This window comes from Ammospiza caudacuta, chromosome 3 (genome assembly GCF_027887145.1).
Source record: "Ammospiza caudacuta isolate bAmmCau1 chromosome 3, bAmmCau1.pri, whole genome shotgun sequence".
Classification (NCBI taxonomy): Eukaryota; Metazoa; Chordata; class Aves; order Passeriformes; family Passerellidae; genus Ammospiza; species Ammospiza caudacuta.
This window is the reverse complement of record NC_080595.1, coordinates 88,425,378-88,452,119: the sequence shown is the minus strand read 5'-3', so window position 1 is coordinate 88,452,119 and position 26,742 is coordinate 88,425,378. Positions and strand designations below refer to the sequence as shown.

General features: G+C 43.8%; 1 protein-coding gene across 1 annotated transcript; it reads right to left on the bottom strand.

Annotated features, from left to right (window-relative positions):
• Positions 1-818: 818 nt before the first annotated feature.
• KBTBD11 (kelch repeat and BTB domain containing 11) lies at positions 819-23,501 on the bottom strand. Its single transcript, XM_058802612.1, has 3 exons — positions 23,374-23,501; positions 9,389-9,516; positions 819-8,953 (listed from the first exon to the last, which is right to left on the bottom strand). The coding sequence occupies exon 3, from the start codon at positions 8,894-8,896 to the stop codon at positions 7,130-7,132; it is 1,767 nt and encodes a 588-aa protein (XP_058658595.1). The 5' UTR covers positions 8,897-8,953; positions 9,389-9,516; positions 23,374-23,501; the 3' UTR covers positions 819-7,129.
• Positions 23,502-26,742: the final 3,241 nt, after the last annotated feature.

Genomic DNA, 26,742 nt, shown 5'->3' with positions numbered 1-26,742 from the left:
TGAAGAAAAAAACCCCAAAACACATTCAAGTGACTGACTGCTTGAGTCTTATTCGATCAGAGCTTTCCTTTTTGTTTTGCCCAGTGATTTTATAACAGACTCAAAACTCTGGAACCAAATGAAAAAAAAAAAAAAAAAACCAACAAAAACAACCTGCTAATCTAAGATGTTTGGTTGAGCTATTCCAGATTTACCCTGGTTTAATCAGCAGCAGAATTTAGCCCTTCTTAAGAAAATATAAGAAAGCTTGCATGTTGCAACAGGTAAGGAAATAACAGAAATTACAGCAAGTGCAACCACACATAGTCTATGAATATTGCAGTTTTCAAACAGGTCATATGGCCTCATGTCAAGCAAAATATCTGATGAGAAAATAAGTAGGAGACAAAATAGGGAATTTAAATTGTATTTGATTCTGCTTTTACTTATGCTGCTGTAAATCTACACCAGCCAAAAATCTGACATGTGGGACATAATGCAGGAGAGTATCTTGGGAAAACCTACATGTAACTTCAATAAATGAATAATGCACTTTAACATACTGACAACAAAAAAGAAAAAAAGGAAATAACAATTAAGTGGAGTATATGCTTATCTGCATTTAGGAAAATGCTTTCACTGCAGAATATTTCAAATTCCAAACACCCAGGGGACTGTGAAATGAAAATATTCCTTTTTTTGCTTAGCCTTAGAAACACTGCCTAAATATCTACCTGTCTGATAATTTGTATAATTTTGTCTTTGCTTTATAAGAAAAAATATAATACCATTTACTGATTGGATGGATAACAAAGAAAAAAACAACAATTACCCAGAAATCCTTAATGGGGAACATAATCTTTTTTTAAAGTATTTATTTCATTACAACATAAATTGGGAGTACATAAAAAGCTTTACCTATATATGCTTCAAAAATGAAACTATTAATACATCAGTTACACATATAATTCACCTGAACTGTGAACGGTGTCTAAAGAATTTGCATTAATCTGTTGAAAGTGGAAGCATCAACATTGTTAGTTCATGATTTCACAGATTTGTCGAGGGATTATCCACTAAGACTTGAAAGCAAAGCAAGAGACTCCTGCAGAAGGTAGCTTATTAAACACAGTGGTGGCTTGAGAAGCACTGCAGGTGTAAAATGGTAAGAAGTAGCAATATAATTGGTAAAAAACCTAGCCTGTTCAAGAAATATTTGAAAAAACCTGGCCCTATAGTCATCACTGTTTCAAGTACCCACTGTAGTTTCCCTTCCCTGCTATTTGTTTCAACCTGATATACAGTACGTACTTTTGACTCTGAATTCATCTTTTCCCTCCTATCCCTCACTCCCATTTCTTTCCTTTGAGTAATATATGAAAGTTAGTCCCCAAAACAGCATGCTGTTGCAGTTTAACCCCAGCCAGCAGCTCAGCCCCACACAGCCACTCACTCACTCCTCCCAGTGATGTGGGGGAGAGAATCAGAAGGGGGAAAGCGAGAAAACTCATGGGTTGAAATAAAAACAGTTTAATAACCAGCTGCACCTGCAAGCAAAGCTGAACAAGGAATTCATACACTGCTTCCCATGGGCAGGAAGGTGTTCAGCCATCTCCAGGGAAGCAGTGTTGGGGCAGGAAGGTGTTCAGCCATCTCCAGGGAAGCAGTGCTGGGGCAGGAAGGTGTTCAGCCATCTCCAGGGAAGCAGTGTTGGGGCAGGAAGGTGTTCAGCCATCTCCAGGGAAGCAGTGCTGGGGCAGGAAGGTGTTCAGCCATCTCCAGGAAGCAGTGCTCCAACACACATAGAGGTGACTTAGGAAGACAAACTCCATCACTCCAAATGTCCTCCCTTCCTTTTTCTTCCTCCATCTTTATATGCTGAGCATGACAACAAGTGGTCTGCAATATCCCTGTGGTCAGGTGGGGTCAGCTGTCCCAGGTGTGTCCCCTCCAAAGCTCTTGTGCACCACCAGCCCCCCTGCTGCTGAGGTGGGGTGAGGAGCAGAAAAGGCTTTGGCTCTGTGTGAGCACTGCTCAGCAACAATGAAAGCAGCTCTATTATCAGCACTGTTTGCAGCATAAACCCAAAACCCAGCCCCATACCAGCTACTGTGAAGAAAATTAACTTGACCCCAGCCAAAACCAGCACTCCTGCTGATTCCTAACACCAGTGGGTTCATTCCAGCAGCTCTCAGCATTCAGTAGGCCAAACCAAATGAAACGTGTGATCTCATACTCTGAGCACACAGTTTTACTGAGCTTGTGTGTCAATCTCTGCTTTTAGCAGCAGTAATATGAAGTCAGAATAGTTCCAGTAACCTAGTAAATGCATGGAACTATTACAAACTTGCACTACATTACCTCAGAGTAGGAACTGAGGCAGGAAATAGGTAAAAACATACTTTACTACAATAGTACTCAGACTCATACTATTGCTAATAGCTAAACAGAGCTGTTCTGCTAAACCAGTGCCAATTCACTTTGGAAAATAAAAGCAGAAAAAAGACAAATTAATAAAATGCTTTTTACTATGACTGCTCAACAGTACTACTGTTTCCCCTTCTTATGTTTTCTTAAGTTTCCCAGGAGCAATGCTACTGGGAAAAAAAAAACAAAAAAGCCCAAAGCTAGGATTCTTTCTAGATCTGGATTAATTCCAGCAGAAAACACTACGTATCAGTCCAGACACATAGCACCAGCAACACTGTTAAGTTTTGTGATAATGGAGGTTAACACATTTATGGAGCAGTCAACAGAATACATGATGTAAATCAGGAAAAGCAATAGCCACTCATGAATAGTGGTAATTGGGATATAGCACTCTGAGAGCCAATCAAACAGCACAGGAGAGGTATGGCTTTCATGTGAGTAATTTATTCTTTCATCACTTTAAATTTTACCAGGTATTGATTTACAAAGAAACTTTCTGTGGATAGAATTTACATCAGCAACTGCACATTTTTAGCCATTACTAGGGTAAGACTAACATCCTCCCCATGTTGCTTAACAGTGCCAGTTTTGATCAAACAGGATTATTCTTTTGCCAATTACTTTTCTGACTTAGTTTCAAGTGTAAACAGAATATGCACACATGCTTTTGCTGCAATTAAGATCTCTATTTTACAGAACCAGTTAGTAGATAGAAACAGTAAAGTTTCATCTGTTAATCACATTTCTTTATTGAAATCGGGATTTAGTTTTAGGTTCAATGAAGGCTTTAGGCATTTCATTGTTAGGGACTGCAATGCCTCTTTACTAACATGGTACCCCTGAGAAGAATCCAAATTACCTGTCTGGCTGCCCAGTACAGCATAGAGAGGAGCTCACCTCAAACTGGTAACCCCAAATACAGAGCCTGTCTGCAAAAGCTTTCCAAAGAAAACACATCTGATTGCATCAACTCATACAAGATCCATGCTGAATTACCCATCCAGGAGGTGGAGCCTGGAATCTACTCAGAACTCAGTGTACAGAAGCCTGTGTGTGAGCTTTTGGAGGTTTGCATGAAGCTCACCCCTGAGGAAGAGCCACAGGATGTGGTCCCCATGTACCTCCTGAGCAGCCATCGAGGTTTGAGAACACACACACACACACACACACATGAACTGCAAGGCCCCAGTTCAGTCCTCACTAAGCTTATGGGAATTCTAGCCTAAATTCCCTAGCAGACAACCTTGAAAACAGGAGTAGTCTAGGGAGGAAAAATTACTCCCTGAAAAATTAGGGCAACCATCTCCTGCATGTCCCATTAAAATGGGAGGACTGTAAGATTCAGGGGGAAGAAAGACAGCAGGGCAGACTATGTCTGTCTAGCTGGTCTCAGATCACTCTGTGAGGATGACTACCTTGTCTAACTCCAAGAGTTCCTTTAATCCATTCACAACCAACCAGAGGGTGGGAGATGTGCACTGAATGCTTGGAGGCTAAGAAAGCACACACAGGTCTCCGTGTTCCTATGCAAACACAGTACAGTTCAGGCTTCTCTAGAGAAAATGGCTGATTTAAAAGCAAAACACACATGCAAACACAACTTGAGGGTGGCCTGGCCTTTTGGTTTGTACCTAAATTAAACCCTATTACATCAGTGGTTTCTGGGTATCCCACTTGGTAGGCAGGTGTGGAACTGCTCTGAGCAGTTCCAAATGGGTGGAGGGGAACTGCTCAGCAGCTCCACATGTCAAACAGACAGTTGTGCCAGGTTTAAGTAAAACTAGAGGGTTCTGGAATGACATTTTCAGTCTTTAAATGCCTGAAGACTACCTAAGTTATGGTTTTAGTACCCAAGTTTGGGGGCAGGAGGGAGGAGGTTTATTTGTGAAGATGGAATTGGGGGAGAAAACAATTCTCAGCAAACCTGGGGGAGAAACAAACCAATTCTCAGCAAACCTGCCTCACGCTTACCAGGGAGGAAACAGAGGCCACAGGGAAGGAAATCTGGCTAGAAACATGACTCTGTTGTTAATCATCAGGCTGTGACTACGCAGTGTACAAAGGAAACAGAATTGATAGACAGCTACTAATGAAGCCCAGACTCTCCCCATTGACACTGTGCACACAGTGAAAGCAGGTAAGCACTTGATTCAACTTTTTTAAAAAATAGGAGCTAGCAAAAACACAAACCACTTCAGGTTTCTTGAACACTTATTACTGTAGAAATGTATTTCTTCATAGTGTACAGCAATTAATATTGGAAGAAAGGATATGGTTCATTCTATCCCAAAAGTTTGTGGATTACTGTCACATCTTAAACCATGGAAACTTCCCAAAACTCATTTAGAAGCATTTTCATGGATTAGCAGAATGAAAATGCTTAATTAACAGGAATGCAAAACCTGGCTTGATACCTCACTACACTGTAGTATAAGAACTATACTACATAAGTCTTTGAACTATGAAATTGCCTTGTATTGCAAGATAAAACTGACGTTTCCTTGTGTTCCTGGTGACGCTACTATTTCAAAATCTGACCTAGCACTAACATCTCTAGTTTAAGTATGCATCTAAGCCTTGCATTACACAGCTTGAAATACTTTCTACAGTTAACATAAAAATTATGCTGAAAGCAAACATGTAATTTTTCTTTCCTGCTCAAACTACAACGCTGTAATTTAATCTAGAGTCAATATTTCCAAAGATGCTCATCTGAGAATTAAATCAAATATTCTGTGAAGGATGTTAAATTCCACTGCACCAACCTGTACTGAGGCTAAGATAAATGTCACACTCTGCAGGCCTACAGCTCCTGCCTGGCTGATGCTTTAATTAGCTCACTAGGGAACAGGCTCACTTGGCTAAGAACCTTTAGGACTGGACCACTGTTTTCTATAGAATGACTAACCAGATCAGTTGCACTAAAACCCTGTGCAAGAGCAATGAGAAGAGAAAAAAAAACAAAACAAAACAAAAACCAAACCAAACCAAAACAGACAAACAATAAAGAGAAAGAAAGAAGTATCTATGAAGTTCACTATTCTCTTTTGTACAGATGGTGTTTCATAGGACAGAGCCTGCTGCCTTCCTTTGGAACTAGCAATTATGTGTAAGAATGCTAAAGTCCTGTTTAACAAAAACATCTTAATAAAACATAAAAATATCTGCTTTTTTTGATGCAAGGTCCCTATGTCTTTCTAAAATATGAATCTATACTAGAGCTTCGAGTATAAACAATTCTCTTCCACAGTCCATGCGAGTTCCATGCTGAATGTTCAGCATTGTACCAGCAAAAACACAGGTTCTTTTTTCAGAAAAGGTTTCTCAGTGATTTACCGTAAAGCTAAAACATTTGCTTTGCCTACTGATTTTTTTTAAATATAAAATGTATAAAATAAATGCATGTGCCCTTTTCAATATAGTCTGTCTTTGTAGACATTTCATGTTTTCCAGTTCTGAGTAACATAACAAAAAGTGTGCTCCAATTTTCCACAGGCAGGAAGAAGTTTTGTATGGTTTTGCCTCATTTGGATGCTGCCCCACAAACAGCACTCTTGGGCAGTTTAGAATCACAATGACAGCATATGCCATCAGCACGTACTGCAATTAACAAGGACTTATTGATTACAGCAATCATTAGTTCAAAATAAATAAAGCAGTCTCTCAAAAGACAGGGAAGTAACATCATGCTAGTGCACAATATAATATGTGTAGCACATTCCTATTTTCCATGTCCCCTTTTGATGGTCTTGAAAATAAGTGGGAAAGGCCTTTTGCCACAGGTTGGTTTAGGTTAACCTTCCTTGACCTGCAGTTAATTAAAGAGCATATGAAGTACAAAGATTTTCTCCAGCTCTAGTGGCATACATGGTCATGTCAATTGGTTGCAATTTGAACAGCTTCAGTTCATTTTGAATTCAAAATCTCTGATCAAGAAAAGTAATAAAACAGTATCTTTTCATACAGAAAACATTGCCTTTTCAATTAAAGAACATATCAACATTTCACATCTACCATAAAATGCCCCATTATAGAACGGTAACTTGACTTTTTTTTTCTTTTTTCTTTGCATTCCAAGTAAAACATGTGGCTCACATTTGTGTTACTTAAAACATTAGTTTGGTATCGCATCAACCTCATCTGTGGTTGAAATTCCTGGGACTAATACAGTGCCACAACTTCCTTAAACCATCTATTGCACCAGAAATGAAAGGCCGTGATGGAGATGTTCTTCCTATACTTTTTAAACACAGGAAATAATTGGTTTAATGCAGCTAAACTATGTTGCCAGCAATGTTTATCCCTCAGTATCATCCTAGACGGGGAAAAAACCACAAATGACAGAAAAGGCTCCAGCCCAGATTGCAACTATGTGTAAACACACAACCAACACTAACATCCCATTATGACACTGTTGTCAAGAATATTTTAGAAATCCAGGTTTAAAAACGTTTTTCTCAGATTGGGGATTGGCACAGACATAATCCAGAGATTATCCTTTATAGCAGCTTTTACTTTTGTGTGCTTGGCTTTTCACACAAAGCCCAGCAAACATGAGAAGAGTTACAGCTGAGTTAAAACCAGCTCAACATCTTGAGAGCAGGAAAGGGGAAGTCCCTTTTCTCTGCAGACACAACAGAGAAGGCCCCCTGCGTAGACGGGAGTTTGTGGATCTGCAACCCAGCTCCCCTCTCAGGAGGCCAGAGCCAGGCTGGCCACCTTACAGTGGGAGGGAGCCCTCCTGGTCCCCTGTTTTGTCCAGCCTCTCAGGCAGGGTAAGCACGAAGGGCAGGAGGACACCCTTGGCATCCAAGGGAGCTTTAAGAAGCTCCCCATCAAAGGTGCCCTTGAGCCCACCATCTGCTTCCACCTCGCCGTCCTGGGCTAGGCTGAAGCGGAGGGTGCCGGTCCGGTTGACGCAGTAGATGGTGTTGCCCAAGGGGGCGCAGCGGAAGGGCTGCACGGGGCCGCCGCTGGGCCGCAGGCTGGCGCACTGGCTCCAGCACTTGGCCACCGTGTTGTACCGGAAAACCTCAACGCCGCCGCCCGTGCCTGGGCCCTGCTCCCCGCCGCGGCCGCTGCTCACATCAAAGCGGTAGATGAAGCTCTTGAAGGCCACCATGTCAGCAGAGCGCCGCCGGCTGCTGTTGTAAGGGCACTCCTGCCACTCGTCGCGCTTGGGGTCGTATTTGAGCAGGCGGTAGAAGAGGGAGCCTCCTGACACATAGATCTCCCCGTTGCAAGTGGTGGCCTCGTGGGCCACAGCAAAGGCACCCTTGGGCAGAGGTGCCACAGGGCTCCAGCGGTCGGCCCGCGGGTCATACCTTTCCACAGTGAAGAGGCACTCGCCCCCCACAGCATAGAGGTAACCATCCAGGGCCAGCAGCTTGAGCTGCGAGCGGGGCTGAGCCAGCGGCCGCACCTGGCTCCAGGTGTCAGTCAGGGGGTTGTAGCAGAAGACCTTGTCGGAAAGGCGGGCCCTGGGCTCAGCGCCCACCGGCCCCGTCACGATGCCCCCTGCAAGGAAGAGGTAGTTGTGGAGGACACACATGGCACAGCCCTTGGCGTTGGCCTCCTCGGGCAGGCGCGTCAGCACCCTCCACTCACCGCTGCCCTCCTGGTAGTAGTGAATGAGGGAGCCGCTCTCCTCCAGCGACACCACGGAGGAGGGACTCTGTGGCCGACTGCTCTCGCGGCTCTGTGGCCGGCTGCCACCACCCGGCCGCTCGAAGGCGTCGCTGACCTCGGCCACCAGCAAGCAGGGCCGGCCGGCATCCATGCGCTGCTGCAGGATGAGGTCCCGCTCAGCGCCGCTGAGGCGCCCGTAAACGCTGGGCTCCCGCAGCACCTCCAGGTAATGGTCGCTCATGAAGCGATAGGCAGCCTCCCGCAGCTCGGCCAGCCGCTGCTTCTTGGCCAGGCAGAGGAGCTGGTAGCAGTTGCCGAGGCAGAGCTGGGCGCGCATGGCCTCGGCGGCACAGTGCAGGGCACAGGGCATCTGCAGGACGCGGGCGCCGCTCACCACCTCGGCCAGGTTGTCGTGCCGCACCTCGCCCATGCGGGCCGTGTACACGTAGTCGATGAGCAGCCGCAGCGCCCCGTAGCTCACGCCCTTCACTCGCAGGACGTCCCGTGAGGCGCGGGCACGAAAATAGTCACTCTTGGCCGCCAGCACCGACTTGTGCGCCCGAATACGGCGGCCCGACACCTCGATCACCAGGTCGGGCTCCTCCGGCGGCCGGTCCCGCGGCCCCACCACCTCCTCATCCTCCTCCTCCGGCTGGCAGGCGGCGTTGTTGATCTCCCACTGGTTCTGCACCACTCGGCCGCCGGCCGCGGGCGGCTGCGGCTCGGCGGCGGCGGCGCTGAAGCAGAGGGAGGAGCTGAAGCCGCAGGGGGCGGCCGGCGTGGGCGGCGGCGGCGGGGGGGGAGCGCCGTTCGCAGCCCCGCTCTCCTCCTCCTCCGGGGCCGCGCCGCTGCCCTCCATGGAGCCGCGCTACCTGCGCCGGCGCCGCGCCTGGTCCGTGCGGAGCGCGGCCATCACCTGCGGGACAGACCCAACAGCGCTCAGCATGCGCGCCTTCCTCGCTCCCCTCCGGCTTCTCTCCCCCGACACCTCCCGCCTCCCAGGATTAGCATTCGGGGCCCCCGCTCTCGCAGGCGGGGCCGCCTCTGGTTTCCGGGGCTAAGCCGCCGCTTCTCCTTTTCCTGGGGAATCCACCCTGCGGCTCGGCCGCCTCCCGCGTCAACTGCGCTAGCTCACCCCCGAAAACCTGAGCGCTTTCGGTGGGATCGCCCCGATGAGCACCTCAACAGCCTGAAAAGCAGTTCTGGTTTTCCCGTTGCTCTGCAGAAATGTTAAGCAGTCTGCAGGCACTGCAATCCTTTTCACGACAACTGGTCCCTACACTGCGCTGGGTGATGAGCAAAAGTCTCCTTTAAGGGCAGATGCTTGGGAGTACCATCACAATGGATTCACCTTGTGCAACTGTTTCAGTAGAAGGCTGAGGCCGCAGTCTATTCTGGAAGGCGATTCCCCACTAGCCAAATTTCATTGGCATGACCTTCAGAAGTTCTCTTCATATCAGTGTTCCTCATGCATTCCCCCTGTTTAAAACAAAAATATTATTATTTTTAAAATCGATAGATTTTCTGTTTAGTTTGGAGTTTGAGAGCATTAAAGTTATGTCTCCCTTAATAATATATCTAGAATATCTTAAAGACACTGCAAGTATGCTAATAATCCTAAGTGTTTACGAAACACATGAAAGTATTTTTTCTGTACTCAGGACAAGAGCAATGTCACATTTGTGTAGCAGCATATGTAGCTGTAAAGCATTAGCAAGGTGTTAATCAGACTTCAAAAAGATCATGTCTTTATTTTAAGATTCTGTTAATAAAAAGTAGAAGCAAGGAAAAAAAATCACAATAGATAATTAGAACATGAAGTCTCTCATGGGAAAAGGCAGGATCCAGGGAGGGCATGGCTGTAAGTAGGTTAGTCCCTGTCAGCACAATCACCACCCAGTTGTACCTTCATTTCACAAGTATAGTTTTTAGAATTTAATGAACTGCCATTTCTTTGCCTCATGTTTGTTTATGAATTTCCCAGACTTGGAACCAAGCACCAAAACTTGGTTTAAGTTTTGATGAGTGATGCATAAAAATTGTCTGGATGTATTTAATATAATAAAGTAAGTATCTGCAGTCCTGATTCTATTTTTAAGGAGGCTATTAATTTCCATTAAAATCCCCTTTGTCAGTTTTTTCACAGTCCTCAAGGAACACTCATTTCTATGTAAAATATGCATTGTGGCTTCCTTTTAGCAGACATGATTCATTTACTCTGTTAAATTAGCATTAGGGAGATTTAACTTTTTAATATTTTTTTTTTACAGAAAGCATAATTGGTAAGTGACATTGTCTGGAAATCCCCAACACAGACAGGAAATCTAGAAGCCCATACTTGCAATGCAAACTTTACTTAAATGATAATATCAGTCTTTCTTCATGGTGCTTTATTGCCTGGTAAAGGGCTTTCTACTCCATTTGATCACATTCAGTTAGACTGAAATCAATGCTAAGGTTTGATTTTTGGGTATTGGAGACTTTCAGGCCACAACAACAGCATTTTAAAACTTACTAGAATTCGTAGATTTCACCAACTTTGTATTCCTCATCTGAGTGTTTAAAAATCTGGGACTTAGGAACTTTCTATGACTGTATGAACTTTGGCTAGCTTTAGTGGCAGACTTCCTGCTGTCCAAACCCAAACTCTGTAGGTCAAGCTTTACTGAGTTTTTTCAGTAAAGTCTTAACTAGACAAAAGGCTTGGCAGTGATCTGTGCACGCTCAGTGTGTCTATAGAAGATGTACTGGGCAGCATCCCTGTTGATGTGAATTTGTTTTCCATCAAGCCTTGACAGTACACAGAGCAACTACTGCAACTAACAATATTCTGGCCATTCCTGACACACCTCACTTCTGACACCACTTCTCCTAATTTCTACTTATGTACACCCCCTACAAGAAGGATTTAGTAGCTTCAGATGGTTTCAAACTCTTGGTCATGGCTTGATTTTGTGAGTGAAACTATAAAGGAAGAATGAAAGAGAATGCTACCAAAAATTAGAAGTACAGGTGATTAAATGTGAAAAGTCAAAAACAGTAACTCTAATACCAGTAACATCTCTCTACAGTGAAATGCATTTCTTGCATTATGTCCCAAAGGAAAATCACCATTTAGAATATTCAAAGTAGTTAAAACAGTAACCAGAAAAACTTATCTTTTCAACTTTCTCAGCTAATGGGAAAAGAAAAAAAAAAGTGAGATCCTCCTCAAGCACATAATCATACCTTTTCCTACATTCAAATATCTGCTTGGTTTAGAAGTCTGATTTGACACATTTGAAATGTTATTGATAAAGAAGCTTGTAACAAACATCTGTGTTAACCCACTACAATTCCCCTGAGGAACCGCAAGGAGAAGGAAGGACTGATAGCATTGATTGCTAATGGGAAGCAGCAGAATTCTGAAGAAAATTATCCTCTGGTATATCCAAAGCCAATTACCAAGAATATGCTGAATTTCATGCTGAGCATGAGAAGGACTTAAAGTACTATACAATTAAGGCAACAAGGAACAAGGAATATGGGGATGCTGAAGACTTAGAAAAGCTGGAAGAGGGTTTGGAGGACTTTGCCAATGACAGCGGTGACCAGGACAGCAAAGACCACTCCAGCAATCCCAGCACCTCTGTCTAGTTGAAAACAAAACACAAGAATTACACAAAGATGAAACTGAAAAAACAATTCAGAGAAGTAGTGGAACCTTTCCATTATTGAGCAACATGACTGATCTGAGTTAAAAGGTCATGGATTTAGTATGAAACAGGAACATGCTGAAAGGGCCTGATGGAAAGACAATACTGAACTTCTCCTCCACTCTTTTCTTACCTACAGTGATCAAAGAGCTGTACTGCTGTTCTGGCAGACAGAATATTCAAAAAGTAAGGAATTGCAGAAGATATTTGATAGCTGTGGTGATTCAGAAGAATTTGACCACCCGACGATCTCATTTGGCTTAAAATAAACTTGGTTTTAACATTTCTTAAAAAGTCACAAACAGGATAGGTACTGGAAAAGGAAGCAATTTATTGAGAGTACATGGTACCTTATGGACTGAGGTCACCTTTTATACTGGGGACTTTTAAGTCAGAAGCTGAATTACTTGTTCTGAAAATGTTTTCATTATCATGGGTTTGGTCTAGGGATGATGTAATGTTAATGGACAGAGGAGCTGCCAACAAACATGAACTGTATTTACAGACTTGGCAATGACACACAGTATCCTGAATGTGTGGCCCCAACCTCAAATGCTGTAAGACATGGCTCAAGTAACAGCACAGATAAGAAGGCACAGTTTTTCTGACAGAGAAACTGTAATGAAGAGCTGCAGGTAAAGTTTCCTGGCATTGCATTCATTTGGCAGTCCTTCTGATAAAATCCAATTAAATGCTTGTATTGAATTGTTCTCTCCTCGTTTTTCTTGTGCAGTGCCAATAGCCTTTGATCCAAACCTCCCCTAGCAAGACCCACTTTCTCCAGGGAATATGTGCATGTGGGAGGAATTGGGTTACTTCTCTCCAGTTCACAAATGGAAACAGCTCTGACTCAGTCTCATGGTAAATAAAAGCAGTGCCTTCTCTACCATAAACAACTCTAATTTACATAAGCAGACTATCCTCCCCAGGAGACTTACCAGTTCAGAAATGACACACTACCATTCTGCTCCACCTTAATCCAGAAAAAAAGCTTTTATAAAAATTTGGACTGCTGAACTTTTACTTCAGTAGAGAAGTCCCTTGGGATAGGGGTGTAATCTGATTGAGATGATTAAGGCTTCTAAAGAGGCAGGATCATCAAAAGAGAAATAACATCCCTTATATTTATTTTAAAAACTAAACAATGACTTGAAAGTAGAACTAGCCAGGGTGAAGTGTAGGCAATGTCAAGTGTAGAGTAGTTTGTATACTTATAAAAATAGTCTGCAACACTCCTGGTCACTGAGTAGATCTGTGAAATTTGGAAGAAAGAATGTTCTCTTTGTAGATGGGGAAAACATCTGGAGCATAAAGATGTCATTTCTCTGAAAGGTCCTGCATTACTGGAGCCCATTACAGAATTAAACTCTAAATCTTAACCACTTGATTAACCTCCTATTTGTAAGAAAAGAATACAGTTATCTTCCAATGTGCCACCTCAAGAAAAACAATATAAAGAATAGTTTTTTCTCTCCCTTTTTTAAAGCTGGGTATGTTACAATCCTAGTGTCTTGCCCTGACTGCTGGATATATGGCTTTTATAGTATTGCTTTCACACTCATGTGTGGATGCAAATTTTGACCTCTTAAGGTGCTGTAATTTTTTGACAATATGTAATAGAAGTATGAATTGGTCTTTATCTCATAACTACAACATTTTCATACAACCACAAAGAAAAATCAACATTTAAGAATTGCAGCTTATGACTACAGACCACACAAGAAACAGAGGGACAGCAGTTCCTCATCAGAAACTCAGGGGAAGAAAAGGCTGTGTGTGTCTGGGCAGGGAGGAAGAGAGAGAGGAACTAAGTCATAATAAAAATATTATCAAAAGCTTGATTAAATCGATACTATAGCTAACAAATCTAAACCAAAAATATACAAGTTCTAAACAGTCATCATGACCACAGAAAAAGGTTTTCTAACTGTTATACTCATAGAGAAAAACCTTTTCTAAAAAGGAAACTATCTTTCTGAGTTCCTTCCAGTTTGGACTCTTCAGAAATAGTTAGGGAGGAGTAGTGTCTCTCAGGAATTCTCACAACAAAAAGGAAATAACACTCCTACAAAAGAAAATCTAGCAAAGATTAAGTGCAAGTTCTCTCCAATATCCCTCAGAGGAAAGAAAAGTCTAACAAAAAACAAAAAAAAAGAACAGTCAGAAACAAGCTTTGAGTGATTACAATACCTTTGGGAAAACTCCAGGGCTGATGTGGCGCTTTTACCACTAATGCACTACAGTCAAGAGATAAGTATGGCATGGCCACACCACACTGAATGTAATGAAACCTTTTATGCAGAATTGCTGCTAATTCTACACATGGGCTCACAGCTACACTTCTAAATATGAGAGCACGTGGTCCTGTCTATGATAAACTGAAGTTTGGTTGCTTTCATCATATCTGGGCACAGCTAAGACTCCATTAAATTGACAGCAGTACCAAACATACCAGCTGAAATGATAAATGCAGTCCTTGAATGTGTGAGCTGGGAAATACAGAATACCCACAGGGAAAATGTTACCTTGCCTCTACAGCATTAGTAGGTTTGCAATGGAACATGGTGGTTGAATGGATGGAAGCATGTATGCTTAAGGCTTTACATTTTGGAAGTAGCATTTAAAAATCTGTGAAGACAGAGAAGAGTACCCAATAATTTCAGAGACATTGAAAACCCCCACTTTAGTGAGAGACTCAGAACAGCACTTTGAAACCAGACAAAGGCTTACTATGTCTCCATGCTGCACACCAGCTCCCAAGCAAAAAGGTGATACCTAGCCTAGAAACCCTCTAACAGCCACACGTCTTTGGAGAAAATGTGGCTTGTGCTAGTAGCCTGGAGAACTAGTACAGCAAGCCTTAGTCAGCCTGAGAAATGCAGAGCTGACACTTCTTCAGGGCTTGGTATGTTTGCTCTGTGACTTGATGACTGTGCACAAGTGTAGGCACATGAAAATTCTGCATGCTGAAGGCTTTCTTAGGCTGGTGAAGAAACCCTAAGCAAACCAAGTGTAAGTGTAAACAAAGCAAAAGATTTATGCTGCTGAGGGGGAGGAAAAAAGACAGCTAGAGCATATTGTGGTTAATTAAAGTTTAATTGATGGGGAGAGTGAAGGATGGGCTCAAAGAAACCTACCTCAAAGAATAAAACCCAAAAAGTGCATTCAGCTTAGAAGGATCTTGAGTGAGAAAACTGTCAGAGTACAAATATCCAAAGACAAAGAAGTATCCCATGAAGAAATACACATTTGTATCCTGCCATACACTTCTGTCAATACCCGACTATGGTTCATGTGGGAGGCAGGGTGCTGATCTACGTGGACATTTCATGTGACATGGCAAGATCCTTATTCTGATTTGATGAAAGGGATCTTGAGTATGTGCCTTGCTGGAAGGCACTTGGGAAGCAAGGTTAAATAAAATTCGACAAGAGCAGACTAGTTGATCTAGAAATCCTTTCTGACCCTAAATTCTGAAAATTGCCACACACCAGGAGCACTGACTTGAAGCAAAGCATCAACTTGTCATGATTAAAAGCCTCATTTAAGCATTAGTGTGTAATGTACTGTAATGTGGTAATGTTGACTGCAGAAATGCTTTTCAGCATTAAACTGTATTGCCAAAAAATTGCAAACATATTCAAAGTCTCTACAAACACTTTGGCAACGTTGGTGCTAACAAAGAAGGAGGAGAATATCCACTGAGAAGCCAAGTCAAGCAAACCAGCAAATCAATTTAGAGAGATTTTTGAAAATCGAAGTAGAGCCAGCCTTGGTATTGCATTCCAGAACAGCACTTGATCTCCACAAATGCACGACACGCTGCCAACACACCTGCCCTGTACTGCGTGTAATGCAGGAGATGGAGTAACAATTTTGGAGGATATTAAATTCCCTCACTAAGATAAAACTGGATTTTGCTTTTATATCATTATGGAAAGGACATACAAAATGAAGAGCCCAAAGCACCAGAAATCTGCCAAACTACGTCACCATTGTGCTTGAGAAAGAATGAATGTGAGAGGTAACAACAGACTTCAAAGGGAAGGAAACAGTCCCATTTTTCTGAGATTTACACCTAGGAAAAGAAAGTAAAAGAAAAACTTCTAGAGAAGGCAATAATGAAAATACTTTTTTTGTCAGACAAGCTCTAGATCTGGTACTTAAGAGAAAAAAAAAGCCCCACTTTTAGAAACTGAACAGTTTCACTGGTTTATTGACAAATTAAGTAAGTGATGCTAAGAAAGGCAGAGGTCCTTTAGATACATGATGAATGGCACCCTTCCCATTTCTGGAGCTCATATATGGTTTCTTTGCCCAGATACTTCCTCAAACTTAAGGTTTACAGTTAAAAACTAAGGTTTAGCTGCAACTAAAAATTATATTACAGGCAGTTTGATCTCAAGAAAAATTCCAGGTTCCTGCAGACATTGTCTCTACACAGACCTTGGGCTGGATTCAATACGGAGAGACCTGCCACAGTGCTAAACACAGCAAAGGCTGACTCTGAGGGCAGGTTTATCTGGCAGCTGGCAATGGAGCAAAGATGTAAGACCTAAGACAGCCAGATCAGATAGCAGAGCAAAGCCTCCAGCATGACAGCCCTAATCTGAAAGAAGGAATCAGCTTGCACAGGCTTCTCTCTGCCATGGCAGAAATGCTGCTGGTACACTTTGCTGTTGGTCCTATAACTGTGACCTACTAGGTTACTCACAGGAGTTTGACTTCTTTTATTTTATTTCATGAAAATCAGGCCAAGGTGGATAGACATAGGGCCATAGTCCCACACAGAATTTATCTGTGGGTGGGATGCACCTCCCAGCTCTCCTGCAAGAGAGACTGATGCTGTGTCTCAGCTGCACAGCAATGCTGTAACCAGCTCCTGGAATGGAATCTGGAACATACACACAGGTTCTGCACACATATGCAGGGGTGGGTACAATTAGATGCCAACTGATCTGGATCCTCAAAAATAAGTGCATGAGAGCTACCAAGGGCTAGCCAGTAAAGACCATGGTGATGAAGTCCTTAGCTTGTGCCATGACAGGACTTCAGTTCTTTCTTTGGGAGCCTCAGCCCAGAATCCTCTGCAAAATATACCTGAATTACTTTAAAAGACAGCAATACTGATTTTTGCTGCCACTTTGCCTTTCTGTACAACAATTAGAGCTCTGACCAAGCCCCATGGGAAACTTGTCACTACCCCTTCCTTTGCCTGACTATCAAGCAAGTGCCCAAACCATCAAGTCTATGAAGGTCACTTCATAGACTTTAGTCACTTCAGTCCTTCAGACTAAAGCAGTTACTACTTTTCAGAGAGACAATAAAAAATGGTTTTGAGGGTAAGGAAGAAGAATCCTGGGTTCTGCTCCCTGCCGAAAACAAAGTTTCTGTACTTTTTCCCATTGCCTTTAGAGGATCAGGGCTCAGCTATATTGCCTGGAGATCTAAGCCACTCTGTCTTGTGCTGGGATTGAAAACCACTTGCGCTGATCTCAAAGCAGAAATGCATGCTGCAGCCATAGGTACTTCTGCAGCAAGCCTTTACTATCAGGAGTACCTGTAGGCTGTCAGCCCAGGTTTCACCAAACAATGGGAATGCTTTTAGCAGCAATGATGCAACTGGAGGGCTTAACAAAGTATTAAGTGACTTTATGTAATCACTGGAATTATAAAGGGAAAGAAGAGAAAATTGAGTGTAATGCATGCTGTTTACATTAGTAGAAGCTAACACTTGCTGACCATTCTGAGACAAAAAACAAAATAGGTTTCTATTAACATACTCTTATTTTCATGGGCTGACACTTTCTGCCTTGAATGCATAGCATTTTTTACTATAATGTGAATTTCATATGCTGAGCCTGAGCGTTCAGGAAAGGTTTTCTGGCACTAATTTCTCTGACTAAGCTCTACTTCTACAACAAGAATTTAGAGCAGGCAATTCAGTATCTCCCACTAAAATGGTTTTTTCCATTGAATGAGGCCAACAGGTGTCTAAATTAAAGGGATAGAAAAGATTGCCTGGTTATCTAATCTTATTCCTGCAAGAAAAGGCCAAAGAATTTTACTCCTGTAGCAAGCCAGTAACTTTTGGATGAATTAGGTCAAAACGTTGTTCTGTTCAGATCATTCACCTCACGTCTATCTGGTTTCTCTGTTCTGGCCAATGGCCTGGATGGAAAAGCAGGTGTCAAATAGATCATCCTGAATACCTTGAAGAAATGTACATGCTGCTTTTCACTTTGGAATTCTCTCTCCCCAAAACGATCCTTGCTCTTTCTGAAGAGACATCCAGACTGGCAACACAATCTTGAAGGGTGATTATGATCACAGAACTGTCCTATCTGCTTTAGGACTTTTTGACACAGAGTAGAAGTAAATACTGTAGTATGTCTGACTAATCCATGACTCAAACTTGTCATTTTCAAGTGCTACAGAATAAAGGGTTGCTAATGCATGTAGTTAAATATGCAGCATGTTCAACAGTCACAGTGCTATCCTTGCATTTACTAGTTTGCAATCTGCACAGAGGTGTACAGTCAGGGCCTAGAATAAGAAGCAAGACTTTTACATCAGAATGTTGAACACAGAGAGATGTTTGGTTTTATGGTTATGATTTGGGAGCCATGAGAAGAAGCTTAGATTCAGAGATCCTGGCTTGCAGTTCTGACCATTTAGAGATTTTGATGTTTCAGTCAGAAGTCTAAACTTTGATTGCTTCTAGAAAGATTTTAGATACACATCAGCAACATCTCAAACCAGATACTGAGTTTTTTCAGCCACTGTCACATGAAAAGCTGCCTGATTTTGGGAATACCAGCCTCGGCAGAAATATTATCCAGGTATTGGACTAACAGATTCTTCCAACTCTCTTGCCTGTCTCAAAGGTCATTCACGGAGAATGACTGGTACAGACCTCATCCTGAACAAAAAGAAGCAGCACCAGTGAATTTTATCACATGAACGCACATGAACAGTCTTTGCCCTCGCTTTCCTAAGATCAAAATTAAATACTTCTTGGGACACAAGGCACTGACAAACTCCAAAGCTCACACAATACACTCAAATGACATTTACTTTTGCTGTTTCTGCATGTATTGTGGAAACCAAGCTTCAAAACTCAATTATCAATTGCTATTGAAGAAGTATGTTTGTGTACTGCTCACTTCCATGGCTTTGAAGAGAATGAGACTTGTGATAGTAGCCTGCAACTAGAAACTGCCACCTAAGCTTCACAGAGAATTTTGATCAAACCAGAGTCTGACATGATCTTAAACCCCAACCCCACTGCAGTGAAGGAAAATTCCAATTAACTTCATGAGCATCTGGATTTCTTACACTGTTGTACCGGCTTTCCATGGCAAGGTTTTTGCAGCCATGGCAGCAGAGGCTTCTGTGAGGAGCTGCCAAAAGCTTCCCCACGTCTGACAGAGCCCGGGCCAGCCAGCTCCAGGACAGACCCTCCAGTGGCCAAGGCAGAGCCCACCAGTGATGGTGGTGGTGCCTCTGGGATGATGATAGAGTTAAGAAGAGGAAAAAGCTACTGCGCAGGAGCAAAGTGCAGCCGGAGAAGACAGGAGTGAGAATATGTGAAAGAAACAGATCTGCAGGCTCCAAGGTCAGTGCAGAAAGAGAGGGAGGAGGTGCTCCAGGCACTGAAGCTGAGAGTCCCCTGCAGCCCATGGTGAGGCAGCTCTGCCCCTACAGCCCATGGAGGTTAATGGTGGAGCAGAGATCCACCTGCAGCCTGTGGAGGATCCCACACTGGAACAGGTGGATGCTGTGGATACCATAACCCTGTGGGAAGCTCACTCTGGAACAGATCTGCTGGCAGAACTTGTGACCCCACAGAGAGCCCTGGCTGGAGCAGTCTGTTCCTGAAGGACTGTACCCTATGGGAGGGACTCATGCTGAAGCAGTTTGTGAAGAACAGCAGCCCATGGGAAGGACTTTTGTGGAGAACCTTCTCCCATGGTTCATCCCATCCCTCAGCCTTGCTGGAACAGGGGAAGATTGTGAGGAAGAAGCAGCAACAAAGACAACATGATGAACTGACCACAATGCCCAGTCTCTCTCCCCCTGTACTACTGCGGGAGGGGGAAAGGTAAAGAATTCAAGTGTATAGTTAAGCCTGGGAAAAAGAGAAGTATGGTGGGAAGATGTTTTCAAGATTTGGGTTTATTTCTCATTATCCTACTCTGATTTCCCTAAGTCAACTCTGTTTTGCTTGTAACAGTAACTGGTGAGTGATAGCTCACTGTGCTTATCTTGACCCATGAGACTTACACTTTTATTTTCTCTCCCCTGTCCAGCTCAGGAGTAACAGAGCAGCTTTAGTAGGCACGTGGCATCCAGCCAGGGTTAATCCACCACAACTGTACAGACAAATGTAAACGGTAGCTTTTTTTTGAACTAAAGCAATGCAGGGAGTTGCAGTAAAAAGAAAAGATGAAAGAAAGCTACAGGATAAGAGAAAAACTCTCCCAAGAATGGATTTGTCTTTGACTGACGGAATCAGAACATTTGTTTCACTTGCCACTCCCACAGCAAAGGGCTGGCTTTTAGTTCTTTCTGTCTAACACCTCAAATATGGGTTGCAGAAATAAGAGTTCATTTCCAGAGCTTAGGCCCTGTTTTTTCAATCTACTTACAAGAAAGGGAGAAAGATAAAAAAACAGAACTGCTTCCAAGAAGAAAAAAACAAAACTATTGTATAACTCTGACAGGTCGATAGTTTGAAATGATTCAGAAGTCCAGGAGCCTGCCAGCAGTTAGAGAGCCAAAGCTGAGATGCAAAACTTACCTAGCTCCTTAAGTACTCCTGGAGGAGTCAGTGTCCAGAAAAACAACTAAGAGCTTATGCTAATCTATGAATGCATAAATGTAAAATAACTTCAATTAATGCAAATCATGTTGTGACAGACTCCATAACAGCATGGAAGCTGCTTGACCAACATATGTTGATTTGTATAGGAAGATTGTGGTTTCTGGTGTGTGTCCAAGTGAGTTAAAAAAGGCTGTCAATCTGTCTGTTTCACCCAGAGACACAGCAATGGCAGCCTGTGAAACATCCCACCTGAAAAGCATTTATGTGACACATCTTTCTTCTCCCCCTGACACACGGTACAAAATCTGTAGAACCACTGGATTTTTTCTCATGCTTGTTTTGCATTAAACAAACTGACTTAACCAATCATGAGTCCTGCCATCCTCACTGATGAGGTATAAAAAAGAAACTGGGAAGTACCAAATGTGCAGTGCAGAATAAAAACACCCAGCCAGCTCTTTTTTGCAATAACACTCAATCACCCATATACAATACTGACCCAGTCTTGTAATCCTTCTGAAGCCAAAACTGCCAGTTAGCATCCAAGGAGCACTTTAGGATGAAGAAAAGGGTGCAGCACTGCCAATCAATTGGTCCTGATCCTGCAGAGAGTTACACACAGATTTAAACACTCTGTTCACAGGGCTAACTCCACTGGCAATGCCAACATCTGCAGTGTAAACTGAGTGCTTGCTTAATTAACTGCAGGAGAAGGCAAAATCTCTGTAGATTCCCTGTGTTGTCACATGGTGAAGAGTTCTGGCACAGGGGAACTGGGCAGGAATGTATGGCCCAGGCTAGGGAAAGAGCAGGGTCCCCTCCTGCTCAATGAGAGCTCAGTCACACATCAGGTTAAACTGGTTGTCAAACCCTGAACTGCTATAAAGTAATTCTTCTCCAATGAAAGGAACTAATCATGCCTGCTCCCTGACAAAACAACACTGAGACCAAACATCAAGCAGAAACAATAGATGATGACAATTTCACTGAAAAATAAAACACCAAGAGTAAAAATGTCATGTTCTGAGAAGGCTAATGAGAAAAAATACAATGAAAATGAGCTCATTTTAAATGGGTATTTTCAAGGATGTGAAGTGGCATAAAATGACTTCTCTGCTTCTTTTCAGAGACAAGAAACAGACTCCTAACTGCAATGCTGTATAGTGTCAGTAGGGATAAACAGAAAAATACCTGCAAAATCCACAAAGGATCCCACCAAGAAAAAAAAGTATTTAAAAAAAAAGTTTAATTCTACCTTAAAAGAAATTGCAGGATTTCCTTTCATGTTTTATTATACCCTTCTCTAGCAGTCATATGCCCCTAATATCCTCTTGCAACAGGATACTACAGGATGCTGAAACCCCTGGTAAGCAGGATCTGGATGCAGCCATCTCACCACATCGTTGTCTCTATGGTAACCCAGGCCAGCCCTAAATACTATAATCCTGCTTTACTATAGTAAAGCCAGTTAATGACTTTAATTGAATGTTCCTGCCAAATAATGGTGCTCTAATATTTATTGACATTTCAAGTCTGTCCATCTCTTTGGACTATTTGTTATATTGAAAAGTGATGCAAATACAGCTTTTGTAAAAGAAAGGAAGCTACTACAGATTTCAGCCTTTTGATATTATCAAGGTGCAGTCCTGCAAACTCCAGCTTCAAAGTGGCACCACTGACTTCAGTGGCTCCACTGCCAGGAGCGAGTCCTGCAGAGCACAGAGGAGCTGGGGCAGGCACAGAACCAGTCCTTGGCTCTTGGCAGGCTCTCACCAGACAGTGGCATTAGCAGTGGACGACCAGAGCATCCCACTGGCATGCTCTGGGTGTCCTAATTAAAGAGTGAATAAATGCTGTGTGATGGGTCCTGGGAGGAAGAGAATGCAGAACAAGTAGGATGGGCCAAGCAGTTAAACAAGAGAGGAAATATTGCTTTGTCAATACAACTGACGATTTAATTATTATTTTCCATGAATATTCCACTTAATTCCTTTTTGGGAGACAGATGGTTAAGTCCCTGGAAAACAGAGAAGCCCTTTTGCTCCTCAGATCATACAGAAAGACTGTTCTATTTTATTGCTATTCTATTTTTTTATTGCCCTACTTTTTTTCCTTAGTTTTTTGCTCCAGTTTTCTATTGTTTGGTTTAATTGCTGTGGAAAAGCTTTACAAAATATTATTATTTCTAGAGGGTTTTATTTTTTTCTGATGGGTGAAAAAAGTTGGCTATAGGATTTAATACTATCATTTTCTGTGCTATGTGTAAGTTTGGGTTCAGAAGTCTGCTTTTTATTGCTTTAAATCACCAGACATAGAAATCTACCTACTGAAATTCAGTACAAGTTTTTTTTGAAGCATCTTCCACCCTGCCAAATCCTGCACGCGTATGCTCACCCAGGGCTTGCGCCTGCTTTTAGCAGGATGGAGTAGCACGCCATGAAGAATTTCTAGCGGGAAGCAATCTCCTGCTGTTACACATCCCTAAACGTTAGTGTAGAGAGTCATTTCGATTTTTAATAGGTCAGCAGGATAAAAATATAAAATAAAATAAAATACGCAGGCACCAGGGCTGGCTCCTCTGCGACATATGGAGAAGGGATGTGGGGATATGCCCGGCCTCCCCGCTGCCCAGAGGAGGTGGATTAAGGGGGCCAGAGGAAAGAGCAAAGGAACACGATTAAACCTGACAGTGCTCCAGCAACCCGTCTCACTCACACGCGGCTACCGCGGCTCCACGTCGCGGTGCTTACCGCAGATATCGGCAGACACCGGCACCAGCCCTCCCCGCTCCCGTCGCGCTGCCTCCCCGCTCACCTTTCGGCCGACGAGCCCCGCGCCGCTCCGGGGCAGCTCCCGCAGCGCAGCGGCCGCGCCGCCCGGCCCAGGCGGCGGAGCGGGAGGCGGCGGCGAGCGGCGCCGCGGTGCCAGGCGAGGCAAATGGCTGAACCGCAGGGGCCGGGCTGGCGCGGGGCCGCGCTCGGCCCCTTTGTTCGCCTGGCAGGCGGAGGGAGGAGCGGGCACGGACCTGTTGCTGCTGGCGGCGGCTGCCGGCGAGGGGCAGCGGCCGAACCGGGAGCTGCCCGCGCTGCCCCACGGCGCTGAGGTGGGGCGGGCGGCGGAGCGGCCCCACCTGCCCGCGCTGAGGGGAAACTCCCCCCGTGTGGCGCCGGGCGGGGAGCGCCGGGTCCTCCCTCCCTCCCTCAGCTCCGGGCGGGGCCGGGGAGCCGTGCCGGGGGTAAGCGGGGCGGCGGCGCCGCTCCCCTGCGTGAGGCAGGGCCGGGGGCTTTGCCGCAGGAGCCGCAGCGCCCCGGCTGGAGCCCCGCGGGACCCGGCACCGCCCGCCCGCTGCCCGCGCCGAGCCTCCGGGGTGTTCAGGTGGCTGCCGGCGCAGGTCCCATTCTCTCCTGCGCTTCAAAGCTGAGACCCTCGTCAGGATTCCCTGAATTAGACCCGCTTTTCAGTTTTTTAAAAGCCATTTCACATTGTGTTATTTGTACTCTGGGTCTGCTCCCGACACAGGCAGTGGTACCTAACCCAGCTCAAGTCCCAGGGCAGGCTGCAGTTTGATTTCTGCCAAGACGGCAGACGTGCGGCCCTAATCCCTGACCCATTTCTGGTGCTGGGATATATCGTATTGTCTTTGTAGCATATAGTTTAACTATGACACTGCTGTCTCAAAACACTATTCATGCGCAGGTTTGCTCTTTTTCCCTCTCCACGGTCTCCAGGGACCTGTCAGACTGGTTCCCCTGCAGTGCCCAGTGAGTGGCTCCTGGCCTTGGGAGATACTCCTGAGCAGACTTGAAAAGCTGCTACCATCTCCTGTCTCAAATTAACCTGACAATTAATTGCTTCTGTGCTGGCAGTGTGGCCATTGCAGCTGTATGTTCTTCCATCATCATGGCTGTGATGGCTAAGTGTGGTTGGGTGTCTTCTCCTTCATTTTGTCCCATTGCTTCTCCTTTTTGACATCAGTTGTGCTAAAAACTCTTATGTGTTGACTTAGCACTTAATAAACTAAAGTACTTGCATGCAGTGCTGGATAACTGCAACCACTTGAAACCCTTGGCTTCACTCACATTGTGCTGTGACTTCAGAGCAGCTCTTAACCAGCAGGCTGGTGTTCAAGCAGAGGTCGTGTCTCATCTCGACTGAGAGAGGTAGCGCTCTTCTGGAAGCTATAAAATGGACAAGCAACAATCATAAAGTGTTAGCAGGGTCTTAGAAGAGACAGTAACCACAACATGTGGCTTTAGCATAACTGTGAATTTGTCACCCCGATTTGGTTCTATTACAAGGTTAGAATGTAAGCTTTGTACATGGTTTTATTCCTGGCTAGCTGGAAGAAATTTCCATGTGATACAGCAGATCCATTACAACCTGCCAGAAAGAACTCTTCTCTCTGACATCAGGAATTAATATTCTTGCTGTTTCATGCTACTTTAAATACTATATAATTCAAGATGACACTAAAATTAGACAACTGATACAGCTATGGAAAATTATTTTCACTTTTAAGCTCTGTTCTATTTCTCTGTGGAGTATTGTCGCTCTTTAAGGTGCCTGACTTCTGTTCATACTGATGAGAGTTATGTGACTGTGGCAGCAGTATAATATCTGAGATAATATCATTCTGACTCATGCTTTCTGAATACATAAGAATTTTAACCACTACTGGATTTTCTTAGCTTCTCTTCAGGTTTAATTGCCACATCACATTCCAGTATGAGTGTACACAGAGATGTCTGAGTTATAGTTTGTGGAGACAATTTGAAAACCTGCGGTGGGTAGGAAGTAGCATATTGTGCTTTTGTGAGCCATACTTGCCCCTGTGCATGGAGCCAGCAGAAGACCTATACAAAACCCAATTCCATGGAAATCCTAGCCTGAGAAGTCAGGTAGCACTTTGCTGTTGCAGACTTCATCCTCTGCTCTCACTGAACATTGCCAGAAGCAGATCAGGTAAAATGACCTTTATGAAAGTTCAGCTTTGGGTGGCAATTCCCTAACTTTGTAACTCAGTCTACTTTCTTCCCACCAAGTTTCTTCACAGTTCTCCATGCTCATTTGTCATTAAACCCATTAGTGAAAACAAATCTAAAGGAGTCACTGACCTCTTAGCATAACTTTTGCAAAATACTGCTGCTCTGTGGATCATAGGCAAGGACACTTGCCTGGAGAATAAGGCTGCTCATCAATTGGCCTCACAGTTTCTCACAGAACTGGAGGTGATGAAAAAACTGGGACACACATTGTGGAAATCATCGCAGTTTTAGTCGCTTGATTTCCCTACTTAACCTGAGTTCCTGAGGCTCCATTTATAATTGATGTACAGGAATAACTATGTCTGAAGGGCAATTTTGCTCACCTATTTTTGACATCTTATCTTAGGATGAGGTGAATCATCCTTTAGTATTTCTTATTTTTCTCCATTAGCTGTAAAGTCAGACTGGTACAGCTGTAGACAATTTTTAAATGCCTGAAGTACATGAGATGAATCATTGTCCCAGCGTAGAAAAGACCTTGTCCTAAAGAAATCAGGTATCACACAGCTCACATGATATGTAGTTTGGTGCCTGAAATGCATTTCTGTAGCCCAGCTGATGCAACAAATATTCAAGGGGACTGATGGATTATTGTAATGCTGCTACTGGCTATCAGGACTTGCTGAGAGCCTGCGTTCTGCAAGGGGCAGTTAGCCTGGGGCAACAACCGGAGAGTGCTGAGCAGAGGCAGGAAGGAAAGCATTTGCTGTGCTCGGCCCCAGAAACCTCAGGTGGCCCCTGCCCAGTCACATACAGCAGACTTCCTTCTGGACATGCAGCCCATGCTCTGTGTCTCTCACATACCAGCAGTGGTGCTCAGCAATTAAAAGGAAATACAGTTTGGAACAAAAGAATTTTATCAAGTGTTTCTCTGGTTAAAAAGAAAAAAAATCCAAATGAAGAAATAGTAACGGGAAGGTATTTTTGTCTCACACACCTCTTTAATCTGTATCAGGCAAAACAAAGTGTTCCTTCTAGGAGGCATAATGCTGCAATGCCTCCAGTGCAGAAATAGGCAATAGTGCTGAATGCCTTTCTCATGACAGGGTCACCAAACAGCATCCTGATCCAGAACACATATGCTCAGAGATTATCAGGGCCATGCTCTTGCAGGACCAGGTAATATATTTATTTTCTG

Bases quoted from the DNA above. Each gene is read 5' to 3' on its own strand.
- KBTBD11 (XM_058802612.1), bottom strand. From the start codon at position 8,896: ATGGAGGGCAGCGGCGCGGCCCCGGAGGAGGAGGAGAGCGGGGCTGCG.